The sequence below is a fragment of the Carya illinoinensis genome, chromosome 13 (genome assembly GCF_018687715.1).
Source record: "Carya illinoinensis cultivar Pawnee chromosome 13, C.illinoinensisPawnee_v1, whole genome shotgun sequence".
Lineage (NCBI taxonomy): Eukaryota > Viridiplantae > Streptophyta > Magnoliopsida > Fagales > Juglandaceae > Carya > Carya illinoinensis.
Window position 1 is genome coordinate 11349265 of NC_056764.1, and position 19109 is coordinate 11368373.

Consider the following 19109-nt stretch of genomic DNA (forward strand, 5'->3'; position numbering starts at 1 on the left):
TTAATATCACATCATGAGATAATGAGAAAATAATAAAAAAATAATGATTAATAGATTTATTCCTTTTATATATAGGTATATATATATTTTTCTTATAATTAAACGTTGAGAAATAATACTTGTGTGAAAGTTTCGCTCCCTTTCTTTAAAAAAATATCATAAGTTTAGAATTCATATAAAAAATTATTTTATTAATAATAAATTTTTTTTTAAAGAATGCACGACTATATTTAATACTATTCATAAATATTTAAACAAAATTACAATAATTGCCACGTCACTTTATTTAAAATTCAATTTTAGGTATATATTTAACCGCTCCCAAGATCTAAATCATTCATAATTGAAGGAGCAAAATGACAAACTTTGATAAGCACACTGGATTCACGATGAGTTTACCTGAAAACAGCATATAATATCTATAGAGATCTCCCTCATCTCCCAGCGCGTGATCATGATGTTTTGTTTTACATTCATTCAGATCTAAAATGCATGCATGAGGGGCACAAGCTGACTACATGTATATATATTATATATACTTTCACTGTGCATTTTGTATGAATCTTTAGAAATGCATGATGTATATTCGCGCTGGCATTTGACAAATCTAAGTTGCGATCTCATCCTTATCTGCCAATCCCGAAGGAAATATATACGTGACAAATTGAAATTGAAGTCAGTCAAACCTCTTTTTACGTCCAATCATTTTCATCGCTGTTTCACCACGTGCATGCCATTGTTGCTGGCGTGCATGCTGCAAGTTGCAACCATTCGATATCTGTCTCAACCATCTCTACAGAAACATTAAAGCATCCCAAGTTCCATTTTGTTGTCTTAATTTTTCTCAAAATCAAAATATGTTGATGATCAAGACTTTGTTACACTCCAGCCACTTTAATTAGAGCTACATGCATGGTATCCCTCTAGCTCTTTATCCTTCGATTTCACCTAAATTTATCACCAACAGATCATAGAGCTTCACATGCTACTCAGATGTCACGTGATAAGTCTCACGGACATCAACAAATACATGTTTATAGCCTCCACATGCATTGCTCTACGTACTACTAGACTCTTCCACCTCAAATCTTTTAAATTTGACCCACCCATTCCACCTTTAATGACAAGTAAGTGTGTTGTCTTGGCTACCCTTGGATACTTCAGACTATTCAATCCTAGCTATTTTACTGTGTTCCAATATTCTCCCCAAACGTGAATGTACAGGGGGAGTATACTGTTAGATTTGTGGAGTCTACTTTGTTGGTGTGTTGGGTCAATTTGATGACTCCGTCCAACAAATATGTATTATGGTTTTTGGCAGATTTTCAAGGAGATTTTGGTCATGTTCACTTTGGCTTGGGACTGATAGGAAGTGTAAGGCAAAAAGCTAGCTCGATGTTCACACAATAGCTAGGTAGCTTGAATGAAGCTTAGGCAGAGAATTCACTCAAGTTTCGCTCTACAGGTCTCTCAAATGAATGTCAGATAAAGAGTTCACTCAAGGCGTACTCCACTCCACTCTAGCAAATAATGCAAAAAAATGAAAATTAAGATTTTCGTTGTGCAATATTATAAATATATAATTAATGAATAGTATAGAAGTTCGATTTAAAAGTTCTGAATAATGAATTTTTACCTCAAAGTATATTTTGTAATTCATCAATACAATAAAATCATCTACAGTTCGATAGATGTAGACATGTTGCCGAATCATATTAATTTTATATCTATGATTGATTTACTTGTATTTACTTTTTCTCTGTCTGTCATTGTTTTCACAACATGCTACATTGCAATGCCCTTTTATTGATTGTAGCTCCCAACTATAACTCTTTATTCCACCGAATGTACTGTTCATTTGATCATTAATATAATTATTATGGTTTTTTTTAAGTGTCTCACACTTGCTCTTACATCCTGATTTATTTTTAAATAAATAAGAGAGTGGTTCATGTAAAGATATGGAATCATGATTACTTAATAATTGTATTACGTATAATCGTACAATAGAAGAATGGATGATTAAATATTATATATTTAGTCATTACAATTAGGGCCCACCATTTATAATTAGATTAATTAAATAAATATATGATTTACATCCACTGATTTTATGGAAATTAATAATTCTGTCGACACCCGAAAACTCATTCCAGTGGTACCGTTGAATGATCTAGGATATGATAGCTCATGGAGCTAGCTAGTGATCAGATCTACGATCATCTACCTAGTCCCCTCCGACTAAAAGCAACCAAAAGAAATAAAATTCCGAGCGCTTAATTCTTTTACTAGAAACAGGATATAATATTCAATATATACGAAAAATGATATTTACTATAGTGTCGAAGTTGTATTAATATTATATAATATTTTTTTTAAAAATAAATAAATACGAAATTTATATAAAATGAAATTAATTTTTTAATGATAAACTTTACTCTTTTTTAAAACGATTATATAACACTTATGTATTTCATGATTGTATACTGTATGTAACATTATTCTTCCAGCATATAGTATTTGATCCTAGATATATAGTACTTAGCTGCATTAATATTTATCGACTATCTAACAGCGTCATGTTGATCATGATCAGTGTCTATTTAGGCTGCTCTAATATTTATTTTATTTTATTTTTTATCTGCAGAAAACCGTCGAAGTTTTAATTATTTTTAATTGGATTAAACAGCTCAAATGAGTTGTTAGAACTAATTCAGAATTTAGCGTGTTATGCCATTTTATTCAACCGATGCCCACATAGTACATGAGGCGCACGAGCATTTGTACGTGTGTGTATATATATATATATGTCATGTCATGTCACGCCTATAATAATAATAACCATGAAAAGCATTTGTATGTCTCTTGTCCGCGAATATTATTGGTCGAGTTCCCACTCTTTATTAAAAAGAATCCGACATCTCTCTTGTCCTTTCCTTTTCTCTTATTTTTCAATCTTATCTATGCATACCGTTGGATCAGATCATGATATGAACGAACGAACCCCATTGAATAAGCCAACATCTGGTTAACAACAGTGCTACGTACTGATCCAAAAACCTGTTGATTATTTGAATATATACAGGCAGGCATTGCATTGCATTGAATGTTATTTCTTAATTTCTCGACAAGTAGCTGTAAATTATAAACCTTTATAAATGTTATACCAATAATCACACATTATAGGGTTAAAAGACTTGGGCCCAAACATGTTTTGGATGGATGGATGGAAGCTGTTGAATTAAATGTTGGATTGATGGTCATCACAACTAGGATGGCACATGCATGCCTTGATCATAGGCCAGCATGGATAGATCTGAGGAAATTAATGTATAAGTTGGCTCATTGGAGTCGTTGTTGGCAGCTGGATGCGGCTGTTTCCGGCCGTTTCTGATAGATTCCGGTAAGATATGATATTGTAAAAAAGGAAGGGGGGGGGGGGGGGGGGGGGGGGGGGGGTGTGAAACCAACCAAACATATATATATATATATTTGACATGACCGATAGGATAGATCACGTGACTCGTAAAAGTCGTCTTTTCATCGTTTGTATAGTCACAACATGATTCAAAATCAACTAGATGGAAGACTTGCGATTCAGGGAAACGAATTGCCAGATCATGATCGAGATATATGAGATCATCCTGATCAAAGTTATTGAAAATGGTAATTAATTTCTATCAACATGCATGCAGCAGATCAATTGATGCATGCATGATACCCTTACCCTACGAAGATTTGTTACCAAAATCTGAGCTGTATAGGGACATGTCTAAGCCTCATGTACGCTCAAAATGTCTACGTCAGTGCCAGTTATGCAATAAATTTGGCACATGTGGTATCCCTTTCTTTTCCCAACTACATGTGTGAATAATTATAGACTGCATATTGCAATTGCATAATGGAGGTGGCTGCATCATCATTCCTTCTTTAAATCCATCGTGTAGGTACCATACAGGAATCTGACTTTTCTAAAGTTGAAGGGGTACCCTAGCTCTTAGCTACATTATAACTAGGGTTACTTTCTCATTCTTCTTCTTCTTTTTCACCTTTGTGTTGGTTTTAATTCCCTCTCTCCCTTGTAATGAAGAAGCTAGAAATCTAGATCGGGAAAATAAAGAAAGGTAAATGATTGTCCTGTTTTTGCAATGAATTTGGTTCTTGTAATAATACAACCATAAGATTGCATGCCAATATTAATAATTGGGAGACTAGTTATTAAAAACTTGGAAGTTTTACCTCCACATAACTTATGGTATTGGTAATCGATTGATGTGATTGGCTCCGTCATTTTTTTCTAATGTAAAATAACTGTTTTGATTAATTACATCAATGACTATATATAGCAAAACTCTTATAAAAAAAAATAGAACATATATATAATTTTCCCTGTATAATGGAAGAGGATTCATGCCTGGATCTTACCTATGAGATATCGGAGGGAGTGTTGCCCTTTGGATCTCATCCACCCCTTTTAATTCTCAATCCATTTAAAACCTCTCAAGTCCATTCAAAAGAGAGATAAATAGAAAGGAAAAGACGAGGATAGAAGAAAACATCAAACCGGGCTGATCGTATGTTGGGCTTCACCAATACTTGGATGCAACGAGGTAATATAGAATGGGCTTTAGCCTCAGTGACCCAGAGCTTGATCGCATCTGCAGAGTCCAAATTTGAGCAAAAACTCTGCACAATTATTTGTATAGTTTGGGCTGTTTTCAGCGAAAGCATTCTAAAAGTAGTCCGGTAAGTAAAATCCTAATCCGAGCAAATGAATGAACAGGAAACTTAGCCGAGGCCCAAGATCTTATCCACCATTACTATTCAGCTTCTTGTCCATGTATGGGGAACTGATAGGATATTTTTTATTTTTTATTTATTTTTTTTTTTTTTTGATATGGGGATTTGGGGAGGGGATCGAACCCCAGACCTCACTTTTGGAGGTGGGGCTTCATGCCATCAGGCCGTTGGCCTTTGGCGGGGAACTGATAGGATATTGAGGTGATTTTAAATGATCTGTATTTATATGTAAATAGTAGTATTTTATAAGTTTTATTAAAATGTGTTTGAATGTAAATAAATAGATATATGTGTTTGAATATATGAAATAAATTGAAATAAGTTTAACTTTTTATAAGAAGTTAGTCCCATAAATGATTGGTTTGGATGAGTTGAGCTCACTCCAAGAGCCAAACACAGTTAATTGGGTCTGGCTCGAGATATAAGAGATATTACCACCAGAGTGCTTCTTCTTGCAAATTAGTATAGAAAACTAATACTGATTTGTAATGAAAGATTAAAATTAAATTCTATTACGAGTTAAATCTCACTATATGAGCAGAGTATAGAGTGACTAGCAAGTGTAATTTTTCTTATTGCTCGGTGTCTACCAAAGTCTATTGGGAAAGAAAATCTGAATGCTAAAGCTTTTATTTAAAGTAGATAATGGAAATGGCTAGAATTTAGGGCACCAAAAGCAAAATAATTTGAGAGAGAGAGAGAGAGAGAGTAATAATAATACACTCGGTAAGTCAAACTCAGGCATAGACCTTTTTAAACCATATTGGGTTTAGAAAACATAACAGGGTAAAATGTCTCAACTTTGGATAATGAAACTCTACGTCTCATTTGTTACTGTTTTACTATTTATTTATTTTGCTATTTTGAATCTGAATTAAAAAAATTCAGAAAATTACATTTTTGTATAATTTAGAAGAAAATAAATTCAATCAATTACTGTAATCAAGTAGTTTAATTAAGAATAAATTTAATTTTATAAGAATTGACATTATTTTGCTCTTTGAATCAAAACTTAAAAAATTCAGAAGATGACATTTTTATATAATTTAAAAGAAAATAAATTCAATCAACTAAAATTTAATTAAAAATATATTCAATTTCATAAAAATTGACTCAAAGAGCAAAATAATGTCAATTCTTATAAAATTAAATTTATTCTTAATTAAATTACTTGATTACAGTAATTGATTGAATTTATTTTCTTCTAGATTATACAATAAGTTCATCTTAAGAGATTTTTTATCAAAATTCAAAGAGTAAATGGAAAAAAAAAAAAATAGCTGAATAGTAAAGTAAATAAGTATTAATAACGAACGTATAAGGGTATTATTATCCTTTTTGAACTTTTATACTCTTTTTACTCTTTGTTTGACGGTTCTTTCCCTTTCAAATTGACATGGCACCATCTTTCCTAATACATAGACAAAATCAAGGCTCTATCAAAACTTGCAAAATTCATGTAAGAGAATTACTCCTTTTCATGTTTCCCATATATATTATATACAGGGAAAAAAAACATGTACAACTACACCCTCCTCCGCTCCTGGAATGGAGATTTAAATTAAAATGGGTTTTATGCAAAATCTAAAGCAGATATGGTAGCATCAATCATTAGGTAAGGCAAGTTGGCTTCATCTAAGCACCCTCTTAAATCATTGTTACAGTACTAATGATTTCATTGAAAGAAATATGATCTGACTTTTGCTGACTGCAAACACCCTCTTAAATAAAACCCACATGACCTCAAGATCTGTCTGTTAGGCGGTCTTCTTCACAACCTTGATCCTATGGGCACCAAAAAAAATCTTCTGTTTTCATGTTCTTTTACCCAAATGGACCCCCCATAAGCTAATCATTTAAAAGGGGGGTAAAACCGAACGACTACCTCACACCGAAGTCATGCCTTAAAAGAAGAAGACAACACCAAAGCTAAGTTCCTTTTTTTTTTTTTTTTTTCTTTTTCTTTTTCACTTTGCCGTCACAAACCTACTCCTACACCAAACTCCACCTTAAAGCATCAATGCAGATGAGCCTAGCTAGCCTTTGTTAATTAAGGGCCTTTCCTACTAACAAAGAGAGCGTTTTGCAAGTCTTTGTTCAAACTTTTAAGGATTGCTTTAATAAAAACCTTTGAGCATTGATAGAATCTAGCAGTTCAATCCGACCAAACCAACAGTGTTTTTGATAATTTGGTCAAATGGGTATTGAAAATGGTGTCTACTTTTTAGTTAAAATGGATTGGTTTTTTGGGTGAGTTTGATTAAAGAATCCTATGATCCATTCTTATCAATGATTCTACTAAGTAGCTGCTTAGATTATGATTGGCATCTTCACCTTTTTTTTTCCAATAATTCAAACTTATATATAGGAGTATACAGCATATTTGCCTGAGTTTGAATTCTCAATTCTGCAGTTTTTCTTGTAACGTGACGATACAGTATGTTATCTCGAGTCTAAATTCGACTACACTTGTAACATGAGAGTACAGTACCTAATTCTATAGGGTTGGTTAAAGAACGCACTACCTGGAGATACTTTCCCGTGACTGTGTCTGGGGGCAAGGTATGACCCCCCCTAGTAACCTTTATTCCCTGGCCAAAATAAAGAAACAAACCAGAAAAACAAAACAAAAAATACTCATTTGCAGGTTATTTTCTTGTAATTTGTAGGGTGAGGGTAGGTTTTAGAATAATGCTATACATAGTTTGTTTCTTGTGTATCTTAAACTTTTTCTATTTTTATTTTTATTTTTTTTTTATAAAAATGCGCAAAATGTGTGCTCGAAAACTATTTCCTACGTGTTATCCCCAAAGCTGTACTGTTGTCCCCTGAGCTGTACTGCACTGATGATGATTTAACTAAATAATTTAATTCATTATATGCCAAGACTTCACTATATATCTGATGAAGACAGTTATTCTGAAGAGAAAAGAAGGCAGAAATGAAAAGAAGAAAAGACAGAAAGAAAGACAACTCAAATATTCTATATATATATATAGTTATTTAATGAATTTATATATAAATCATAAAATCTAAGCTGGATGCCCTGAAAGCCCTTTAATTAGGTGGTCGAGATCTTTTGCCGTGACCCACCGCACAAATAAGTTCAGGCCATAAACCACAAAGTCTGTCACCATCATCTTTCACAATTTATGACAACCCATTTGACAGCAACTGCAAGGGCTGGTACTCATTATTGCATTCTTATCCGCATTAAAACCGGCACTCATTTCATTCCTAATTATCAGACGTTGCAATTTGCACTTTCTCATTGGACAATACTGCTCAAAAGAAGCGCCTAGAATTGTCATTCTTTCGTCCCCCTAGAGAATTTCCCGAATGTCAAAGAAATTCAGAGAAACTAGCATGTTATTTTCACATTAGTGTATATATCAGTGCGCGCGCGCGTACGTAGTAAATAATAACAGTCACATCCTGTGTTTCACGAAATGATTTTTAGGGTTAGCGCTGACGGATGGAAATGAAAGAACAAGACTCCGAGGGAGCGTTGGAGTGACTTACAAGCTAGGCAAAAAGGAGGAGAAAAAGAAGTATTCAGATTGTCAGTTTGCAAACTCGTTTCAAAAACCAATTTGAAGTCTCTGCTAATCTTCTAAACCCTGAAAGAAGCACAGTCCCCACGTAGAATTAATATTGCAACATGTTCTGTCTCATGCACTGCATCTCCGGAACGGAACTGAATGTGATATGAATGCAGCCTGAAATCCAATTAAATGTTTGTCGTCTCTGTTAAATCCTTTCAGATTAATGCCTAAGAACCTCCTTTGAGACCGACCCTTTTGTTCCTTACCATGGACAAATGTTGCCGTTTGTGGACCGCTTTCTTCTATCTTTGCCAATATAGATTTTCTTAGCATAGACCCCACAAACGACACTAACGTTTTTATTTCCACCCATCTAGGTCAAGTTGATTGCTGTGTACGGCACGTGCAACCTATCCATAAGCTCCCTGCTCACACCTGCATGTGCCTCGCCACACGGTCGTTACGACAAGTGTCATTCGGCGAAATTCATGACATGAGCAGCACGTGCATGCTTTTTAGATTTTGATTTTTTAGATGAACACGTGTCGCATTGTGGATCACCCCACATGTATTGTACCTAATTGCCATGTGCAAGTGCACAAGAGGACAATCTCCTGAGGGTTGTGCCAATAGTTCTTAAGCCCCACCTTATAATAAAGACATGTTATTTTACTGACAGATAATATATTTTTTTAATTATTTAATTGGTTGTGTATCGTAGTTAAATGTACAAATGATCTGCAAATGGAAAAGTGCTTAGAGCAAGATTGATTCTCTAACTGCATGCTGACACGTGGCAGGTTTTAATTATGTGGAGAAAGTGCAATATTATATAATTTTGTTCATTAATTTTTTTTTAATTTTTTTTTCCTTTCTCTACCTCTACTTTTTTCGTAATTATTTTTTATCGCCATTTTTTACATGATTGGGTAGACAGGTAAAGTCGTTACCCGTTAGGGAGCGCATGAGGTAAATGGGGAACTGGTCTGCACTTTTTCGGACCACTTTTCAAATTAAATTAATCCCTCGGATTTACGATAATGACCCTATAGTGCGCTTCAAGCGAACGTGCGTACTACTAACGACGGTGTTCACGCTGACCAGGATGTGGTCAAGTTTATACAATTCGGCTGTAAATAGGGCTCATAAATTAATATGTGTATAGTATATATTTATTTAAAAAATAAATCTATAAATTAATATGAAACGTTAGATTTAATTTATATGATATATAAGTGTGCAAACGTCATATAATTATTTTTAAAAAAAGTGAATAAATACGGAATTTATATAAAAAATTCATTTTTTAATATTATATTTTACTCTTTTTTAAAATAATTGTATAATGCTTGCATACTCTACGACTATATGTAGCATTACTCTTAATATAATTTCATATGATATGTTAGATCTAATTTGTACTAAAAGTAACTTTATAATCTATATTGCATGGGGTCTTTTATGGCTAAAACATTTCTCTATCTATTATAATTTGTATTGTATTTGAATTTATCTGTTTAATTAAACAAGAAGTCATAACAATAAGTATTGATCCGGTACAAGATGATCGATCAAAGTAGAAGAAGTCGTGAGTTTGAATTCTTATTCCACAATACTAGCAATTTGATTAAGTATTTCACGCTCTAACATATATTTGTACTCCGATACATCCAGTGTTAAAATATAAAATAAATAATCAAACTTAAAGCATTGCACAAGTTCTGGTACTAAGTTTAAATTTAAATTGAAGAGATCATGGGAGGGTCAACTGATGAAGGTTTACATAGCTAATCCCTAAAGCAAAGATTAAAGAATGTAACTTCACAAAAAAAAAAAAAAAAAAGATTAAAGAATGTATCAACATTGTGAGATCACACACTTAAGCACGTAATAGTAAATTAATAATCCGCTAGATGCATTGTATTTAGAGAATCCAATATATATATACCTTTTGTCGCAAATGAAGCATTTTTAATACTCATGCATATATAGTTAAAAGTTTATCAATAAACTACAACATTAAATATAATGATGTTTGTCATGGGATCCCCTAGGCTTACTGCCTCGGTTGTATAAAACATGCATACTACTTCAATGCTGGCAGTCTTTTGGGTAAGGATGATGAGATCATTTACAGTTCATGCAAACTTCATTAGGTATGGATCCCAATGAGCAAGTATGAAAGTTGTATGGTAATTATGTATGACAGATGGTGATGCTACGATGCTTCAAAAAGAAATATAGATATAGATCATAAATATTTGAAGAGTGCCGAAACCGCTTGTCGGGAACAAAGCAAGACATGTTCCGGCTTTTTCAATGGAATTCTGAAACCATGTTCATTGGTTGGGAAATGTCAGAATTACATGCAAGGTTTTATTAGGTTGAGAGATTTTTGTTGTTTTGTACTTTCCAAAGAGTAATATAAAGAAGAAAATGAGGACTCTCGTATGCGCGCATTGCACCTGACGTACGGCCGCTGTTGTATCTGGATTTGCGCCTACTACTTCGTCTTGCTAGCTAATTGCGTTGATAATTTAAGCAAGAGAGGATATAGCCTCGTAATTTTTTTAAATAAAAAAATATGCTTTGTAATCTTAAAGTATTGTAATCTCAAATTATTAGAATAATTTTAAAGAGTAAGATGAGATAAAAATTTTGTGAATAATAATAAAATAATTTATAAATAATAATAAAATAGTTTGAATTAGAATTTAATGTTGAGATCTTGTTTGGATAGTTGGATAATTTATTAACAGTAGTAAAATAGTTTTAGTTAAAATTGTTATTAGTTTTAAAAAATGAGAAAGGAATATTTGAATAAAAATATTATAAAAGTAAAATATTATTTTTTAATATTATTTTTGTTTTAAAATTTAAAAAAAAAATTGAATTGGTTTGTGTGTTTTATATAAAAGTTTGGAAAAATTGTAATAATTAATAAGGATTAGATGAAAAGGTATGAAAGATAAATTGAAAAATGTTTATGCTTGAGTAGTGTTTGGACGTTAAGATGAAATGAGATTAGATGAGATGAGATGAGACCAAATTGACTATCCAAACGGGGCCTTATACTATTTATTTTAAAGATGGATGAAAAATAGATGTAATGCTGGTTGAAATAGATAACCTAATTAGTCTTGAGTTATGATATACACATTACACACATTAATGATTTTTATAACTTTTTTTTTTAAATAATTCCGTACTTTTAAACGGATCGAGGAAGGTTATGAAAGATTTTTATAATTTCAATTAAAAATAATTTAATATTTTTGATGAATTGATGCTGTGATATTAGTTGTTTGCTATTTGAATTATAAGTAATTGTCAGAATATCATGACATAATAATCATAAGAAACCCGATAATGTAAAAAGTCATCTAACATTAATTCATTAATTATCTAAATCATGCTTAATTTTCAGAGATTGAAATTTCAAAAATCATCTGATCAGATGTGAATGATAATATTGATAATATTTAATGATAACATTCATTAAATAGCAGAATCAGGTTCCAACGTTACCATTAAATAATAATAATAATAATAATAATAATAATAATAATAATAATAAAAGTCAACCATATATTAGATGGTTGGTTTCAGTTTTCTTGGACAGTTCACAATGCAATCTAGTATAAGAATGATGAACCAATCCAAAATGATAAATTAATTAATTAAACATATATAATTATATTATATTGCGTTTGTGTTTGATGTCGTGTATAGTACTTCTAAATTAATGTTCAACAATTCAAAGCTTGAAAACTATCTACCTTAATTTGGAAGAAACGGCGTGCAACTGTTCATTCTCTCCTCTCTCTCTCTCTTCCGGGCCTTGTTTATTCAAATATTTTGGAGGAATTATATTTTCCATTCTCGAATTATCATCCATTATATAATATGCATTCTAATTTATCGAAAAACTCATGTAATATGTAGTAATGATTTTTATTTTTTATTTTTTTAAAAGAATAATAATCTTATTGTTCGTTTTACAACATCTCTTGAGATGCAATCGATTGAATACAAAATGAAATTGAGAATATCTTTGACCGGTTGTTCTAATAAAGGGTTGAGAATAGCCACCAATAATATTATGCTACCTTGCCTACCCATTAGATTAGGAATGAGACCTACCACACCGAAACCGACATCCCTCACCTCCCTTGAAATCAATCCCTCTCTCTCTCTCATACACACACATCAAAGAGTTTTAATACATATAAGTAAAGTTGCATATTAATTTACGTAACAATATTAATTTTTTTATATTTAAAATTTAAATTATGACTGTTTTTAATAAAATCAACTTTTTAACCAATCAAATTAGATTGGTGCATATATTAGTACGTAATTGTGCTTATAACTAGATTTTTCCGACATCAAATCCCTCAACATCGTTCCTAACCGTCACCCTCATCTCTCATCAAATCCCTCACCTTCAATGCCTTAAACATCATTCCCATCGATGCCGATGCCGTGAACTTCATCGACTTTAGCTTGGATTGCATGGTGGCTATCGATGCCGTAGTCTCTCCTACCTCGTGTGCCGTGTTGAAAACCACATTTTTTTCCTTTCCCATTGTAGTAGCTATCTTGTGCTTAATTGAGAGGGCTAGTCGAGCGAGGAAGATAGGTTTGGCATGGTGCTTTGAGGTACACCAAGTCTCCCACGCTATATACTGGCTGGCACCATGCCGAAGCAACAGTTTGGGATGATGCAAAGCAAGATATATCCTGCTTATTCAATGCCATGGCTATTAGCATTAGGGCTTCATTGGTGGAGTTCTTGTTGGGAAATATGAATTTTGGTGGGTGGGTATTATGTATCTATTGGAGTGAAAATAAGTTTTAGAATATTATGGGCAAAAATCTAATGTAGTCATCCTCCTAAATTTTTTTTACAATGCTAATGTGTCAGTTGGCTAGTGGCTACTGCTTTAAGTTCCAAAACAAATGGTACCGCTCCATAGCTGAACTCAGCGGAATTTCTTCAATGCCTATAAGATCATGAAGAGATAAAGCTTTCTGAGCAAGAACATGAACTATTTTATTGCAAGCTCTTCTAATGTGCTTAGCAGACCAATTTGCAGAAGAATTAAACAAAGCTTTAGTATCTTTTATTAACCGCCCAGCTTGACTCCAATCTGAATGAGCACTTGAAAGATTATTAACCACTTGTAATGTATCTCATTCTAAAAGAAAAGAATAAATACCCATGGCTGCTAGATATAAAAAAAATAAAAAAAAATTAAAAATTTATATAGCTGCCATCATAATTGCTATATAAAAAATTAAAAAAATATATAATTATGCATATCTATCATTCTGATCCGGTTTAAATCGGTTCTCAAAATATGTATTGATTTGGTACCGATTTCAATTTTTAAGAATTGGTAACGGACCAAACTAGTAATGTATCAGCTCAATCGATTCAACTAATTTTTTTTCTTTAGTTTATACACCCCTATACATACAATAGCTACCTCCTCCCCAATGGGTGGTCAACCCATCCAAACTACTCATTTTGGAAACAGATGGTCGGAATATTTAAAGATACTGCACTTTTTACGACACAATTTTCAAATATACCTTTTTACAATGACCAAAAATATAATCTTATCAAAAGAAAAAAAAAAATCAATAATAGAACAAAGTATTTTGGGAATAAGACCAGTAATTTAAGACACTTTGACCTCATTAACTCGAGGGCACAATAGGAAGCATTGTGGACCACAGCAAGAGAACCAATCACTGAACAGAAAAATGATCCTACGGCGCTTGTCTCGTGTTCTCGATGGAATGGCGACCACCAGAGGAAACCACTCTCCTTCCGCAAGAGGGTATTGATGGAAACTTGGCTAAAATCAACCGCGTAAAGTTGTCTACAGCAAAGTTCCAACCTTGTGCATAGTGCTCGACCACCTTATTTTTGTATTTTTTTTTGTTCTTACGAAAACATCAATATGACCGTTTAAATTTTCTTTGGGGAAGGATTTGTATATATATGGAAAATCTAAGCCGATTCTGTACTTGACCACAAAAAGTCACAGAGAGAGAGAGAGAGAGAGAGAGAGAGAGAGAGAGAGAGGGAGGGTAATTCTTGCAAGAAAGAGACAGAGGTCCTGAAAGAGTGGCAAAGGTTTCAATATTGCAGAGAGGAGAAAATGGAATCCCCGAATTTTTCTAGACGGAAATGTTTTGGCATTCCTTGATTTTCTTGACGCCGACAGCCTCCTCTGGAACGTCCTGACAAACATTTCTCTCTCCTTCTCTTGTCTTATATGCCTCCTCGTTCTTCTATAAATAAGTCACCATTCACTTTGCTTCAACTCCCCCCACCCTCCCAAACACCTTATAATTTGCCTTCTTCTCTAAAAATAAGGACTTTTTTAATCCTTTGAGGGAGTATGGAGGAGTTTGGTTCTCTATGGAGTTACCAAGAGGTTGGTCTTTACTCATCCTCGTTTCCATGTTGATCTCGGTCTGAATTTCTGTTTGTTTTCTTCTTCTGGTTTTGCCATTTAAAAGCTTTCTTCTTCTTTTTTCAAACTTAAATTTTATGTTCTATAATCGTTATTTACTGTGAGATTATTATTCTATTTAAATTTCTTTCGGATTGTCTCCAAATTCATGTTTCAGTTGATTGGCGTAATTTTACCGGTCAGGAATCTGTCATGTTTGGCTTTGTTTCCTTGCGTTTTTTTTTTTTTTTTTTTGTACTTTTTGACAGAGAAGAACGGTTTTTTAATTTTAGCCAATGAAAGGATATTGCCATGCAGAGTATTATCATTTTGTTTGAATGCTACCATGCGTGGCTATAGTTATTCTTCTTCTCCGGAAAAGATTGTTGGCTTGAATGGGTTGCTTTTTGCTTTGGTAATTCTCCAGAATATAAGCGTTTCCCCCTTTCGGAATTCTCAGTCAAATTTTGAAGTGTTGTACATGCAGATCATTCTTCATGAAATTGTCAAATTTTTTTTTTTTTTTTTGCATTCAAATCACACCCTTGTTCTTCTATGAAAGTGAACGTTTTTGGTCCGTTATCAGACAGGACATTAGAAAATCTCTCGATTAAGTTAATTGGTCGAATGCAGATTTCAGATGTAGGTTTAGTCATGGTGACATTCCTTTTTCCTATCCTTTTCTTATTTTCTTTTCTGCAATTTCAAAAAGAAAGACTTGAAACTTTTTGGGGTTTTACTGTTCCTCCTTTTTAAAACTTTTTCATCCATTTGATTTTTTGGAGCCTGTATTTATGTCAATAAGATTCTTTGATTTTTCAAAAAGAGGTCGGGGTCCATGGCCCCTTTGAAATGATTGGCTGATGTCGATTTTACGCCCCCTGAAATCATTAAAATTCTTTTCAATTTCTTAAAACTTCGTATATGTTTTATATTTTTTCCTTTTGGAACTCTTCTTTAAGATTTCAACGTCTCTGTTTGTGTTTTTATGTGTTTCTGTCTCTGTACCTATTTTTCTCTCTATCTGTATATTTATGTACCTTCGTTTTCAATTTTTCCTTGAAATTCTCATATTTTTGCTCTGCTATTTTCTTAGCTCTCAATCTGAAACTAACAGCTCTGTTTTGAACACTTGTCAGGGCATGGATGAGCTGAAGCTGAAGCTTTACCACACCAATCTTGAACTGGAATCATTGCAAATGAAAGCATATGAGGAAATCAGAAAGAACAAGGAGTACGTGAAGAATTTGCTCAATCTTCTAAAGATTGCAAACCAAGAGCGAGATGAAGCTAGAGATCAGCTGCAGAAGCTTTTGAACAAGCTCATGCCCTCTAGCACTACTGAATTACCCAGCGTTCTCACCCATGGCCAACCTGAAAGTCCCCTCGTAATAATACCTGCAAAAGCAAACTCTAGCATTACAGAATCTAACAGTATGTCTGAAACATATAACCACCATTCTCATGGATCTTCTCCTGTAGATTCGTTCTTTGATGCTGTTTCATCTCCGGATTTCTCCAACATTAATGTGGTTGATTCAGGAAACATGGTTTTTGTGAATCAGCACCTTGTTCATAATTATAGTAGTGGCTATGTTTCCCCAGGCTTAGCCTCTTTGGGAAAGGTAAAGATCGATCCGGATTCTGAAGTGATTGAGAATCTTGTTAAAGGAAAAGCTCTCCCTGAAAAGGGAAAACTCCTGCAGGCTGTGATGGAAGCCGGCCCTTTACTTCAGACACTGATTGTTGCAGGGCCACTTCCTCGTTGGAGAAATCCTCCTCCTTTGCAGCCATTCAAAATCCCTACTGTTTCCATTGAAGGTTGTAAAACTGAACAAATCAGTTTTAAATCTGCTGCAAATGCAAGCTTTGGGATTCAGAAAACACAGAGCTCATCCCCATATCCTGTAATGTCTCGTGGGAGTTCCCAAGCTTGTTCTGCATCTGTGATAAGTTTTTGTGCCGATCCTTCTTCCTCAAGTTTGAGCAATCCACGGCTATTAACTTCTTGTGCTAGTTTTAACAATCATATCCCAGAAGCCAAGCGGCAGAGGTTTCAATGAAATCACTAGACTTTGCTCCTCGTGTAGAAAAACCAATTTTCAATGGTTGATGGTGTAAATGTGATACCTTTTTTTTCTTTTTTCTTTTTTTTTGGGGTTTGAGTTTTGAATGAGATAGCTCTTTAACTTGGGTTTATCCATTTTTTCTACTTGTACCTCATAATCGCACATTTCCATTGATTCTGCAACTAGAAATGAAGAAGTTTGAGCAAAAACTAGAAACACATTCAAGCGTGCTGTAAGATAATGCAGCAGCAAGATGCTAGGTACTGAATCACGGAGTACCAAGGAATTTGATGTTGGAATAACACTTGGAAACTACATAAAAAAGGAGAAGCGTTTTTCTTCTGTATATAAAAGCCGAAATTCATTCGGTGCTAAAAGAATTTTTAATTGCCGTCGTTTGCAAATGGTTTGCTTGCATGTTCTTGCTCATACAGAGTCACAGACTTCAGTATGAGATAGTGATCAGAGCAAAGTTTATAAAATAAGCACATCAGATGTGACAATTCATTTCTTTAGATCCATAAAACTAAAGTAAATTCTATATTTCATGACCTTGAATTTGTAAATTGAAAAACAATTTATCTAATTAATTTATTAATATTTAGTTTTTTAGTCTTTTTTTTTTCTTATTTCATTCCTTTTTAGTTTTATAACCGATATTACTAAATTTTGTAATAATAGAATTTTACTTTGGTAAGGGTACGCAATCCTCTCACATATACATTTATTACATAACTTCTTAATATAGTAATCTTTTAAAATTCAAACACATCAAAGTCAAACAAAATTTAAATGAATTCAAAATAAAACTAATATTTGTTACATAGTCTTGCAAAAGTTGTGAAATCCATATTATCTATATTATTATTTTGAGTTTTGAGTTTTGTTACGTACAAGCAAAATCGTGTACTAATCTGGATATTAATACTAATTTATTTATATTTAAAATTTAAATTAGCATTGTTTTTAATAAAATCTATTTTTTGACCAATTATATTAGATTGATGCATATACTAGTGTGCAGTTTTGTTTATAATTAGATTTTTTCTATTATTTTTGCTTTTGATTTAAATATGACATGGTATTTAATGAGAACTTTGTTCTTTTTTGCATCATGGTTTTTGCTTCAGGGTTATCTGATATAAATTTTGTTTATATTGATTATTTAGGCATATCAATCTTGACTAATGTTATATACAATTTTAAAGTGTGTCGTGCAATTTTTTTAAAAAAAAAAGTAGGGTTGATTATGAAATAAATCGATTTTTTTATGTGAGTCTTAGGTGAGATTTGCATACTTTAAGATTGTATAAATCATTTTATGTTTAGTTTCTAGTCAAATTTTAGAAGTTTAGGACAATTATCTGTAAGAAGAAGAGAACTTTCAACTTGTGAATTCTTAAGAAACTGTTGGTAGGTTGCTTCAACTGTTGTTGGACTGTACAAATCATGGCATCCAATGATGCATCTCAATGGTTTTGAGATTCGTTGAGGCTCTCTGGACGGTGTTTTCTAGGAATATAAAGGCTCATTGCAGCAAAAATTCATTGAAGCCCTTTGGAAACTTTAATCTGACATCTTTTTGCACCTGTCTACTAGCATGCTGCACTCATTCAAGTCCAAACTCATTTCCAATACTTGATTCTTCACATGGAAAGTTTCTTGGTGTCTACTTTGCAGTTTGCAGTTCTTTTATTCCATCAGTTACTACTGCATACTCAAAACGGCTGCTGCATACATCCTGATCTAACATTTTCATGAAACCAGGTTGAAAGATGACCAAGGAACCCTGCCGAGGCCACGTGATTTTTCTGTAGAGTTTGGGCTAGAATCCTGGCGTAACACTCAGTTAAAGAGAACAGCCCCAAAGAAAAACAGGTTGTGCAGTTTGCTTGGGAGGATTTGAAGAAGAGCAATGGCTAAAGCATCTCCCTAAATTTTTTCATGCCTTTCCTAGTTCTTGCTGCCCACTTGGTTTCAATGTAATGTTCACTCTGGACTCTGGAGAAGTTTGCAAGTGCGAACACAGGAAAGGGGCCTGCACCAAAGAAAACAAATTTTTTTAATCGTTATCTGTCATCAAGTAGCAGACTCAGCCGCATGCATGTCTTTATTGCCAAGGCATGAGTTTTGAGGCTGTACATGTCGGGGTGTCGGAGTACACAAGAGAATCCCTACATAGATGGGCCTATAAGCCTTTTGGCGGCTCATACAATAGGGTTTCC

At 33.3% G+C, this 19109-nt stretch overlaps 1 protein-coding gene across 1 annotated transcript; it reads left to right on the forward strand.

Annotated features, from left to right (window-relative positions):
- The first annotated feature begins 14408 nt into the window (after positions 1-14408).
- Positions 14409-17018, forward strand: LOC122290813. Its single transcript, XM_043098476.1, has 2 exons — positions 14409-14797; positions 15955-17018. Exons 1-2 carry the CDS (start codon positions 14762-14764, stop codon positions 16876-16878), a joined length of 960 nt encoding a protein of 319 aa, XP_042954410.1. The 5' UTR covers positions 14409-14761; the 3' UTR covers positions 16879-17018.
- The last annotated feature ends 2091 nt before the right edge of the window (positions 17019-19109 follow it).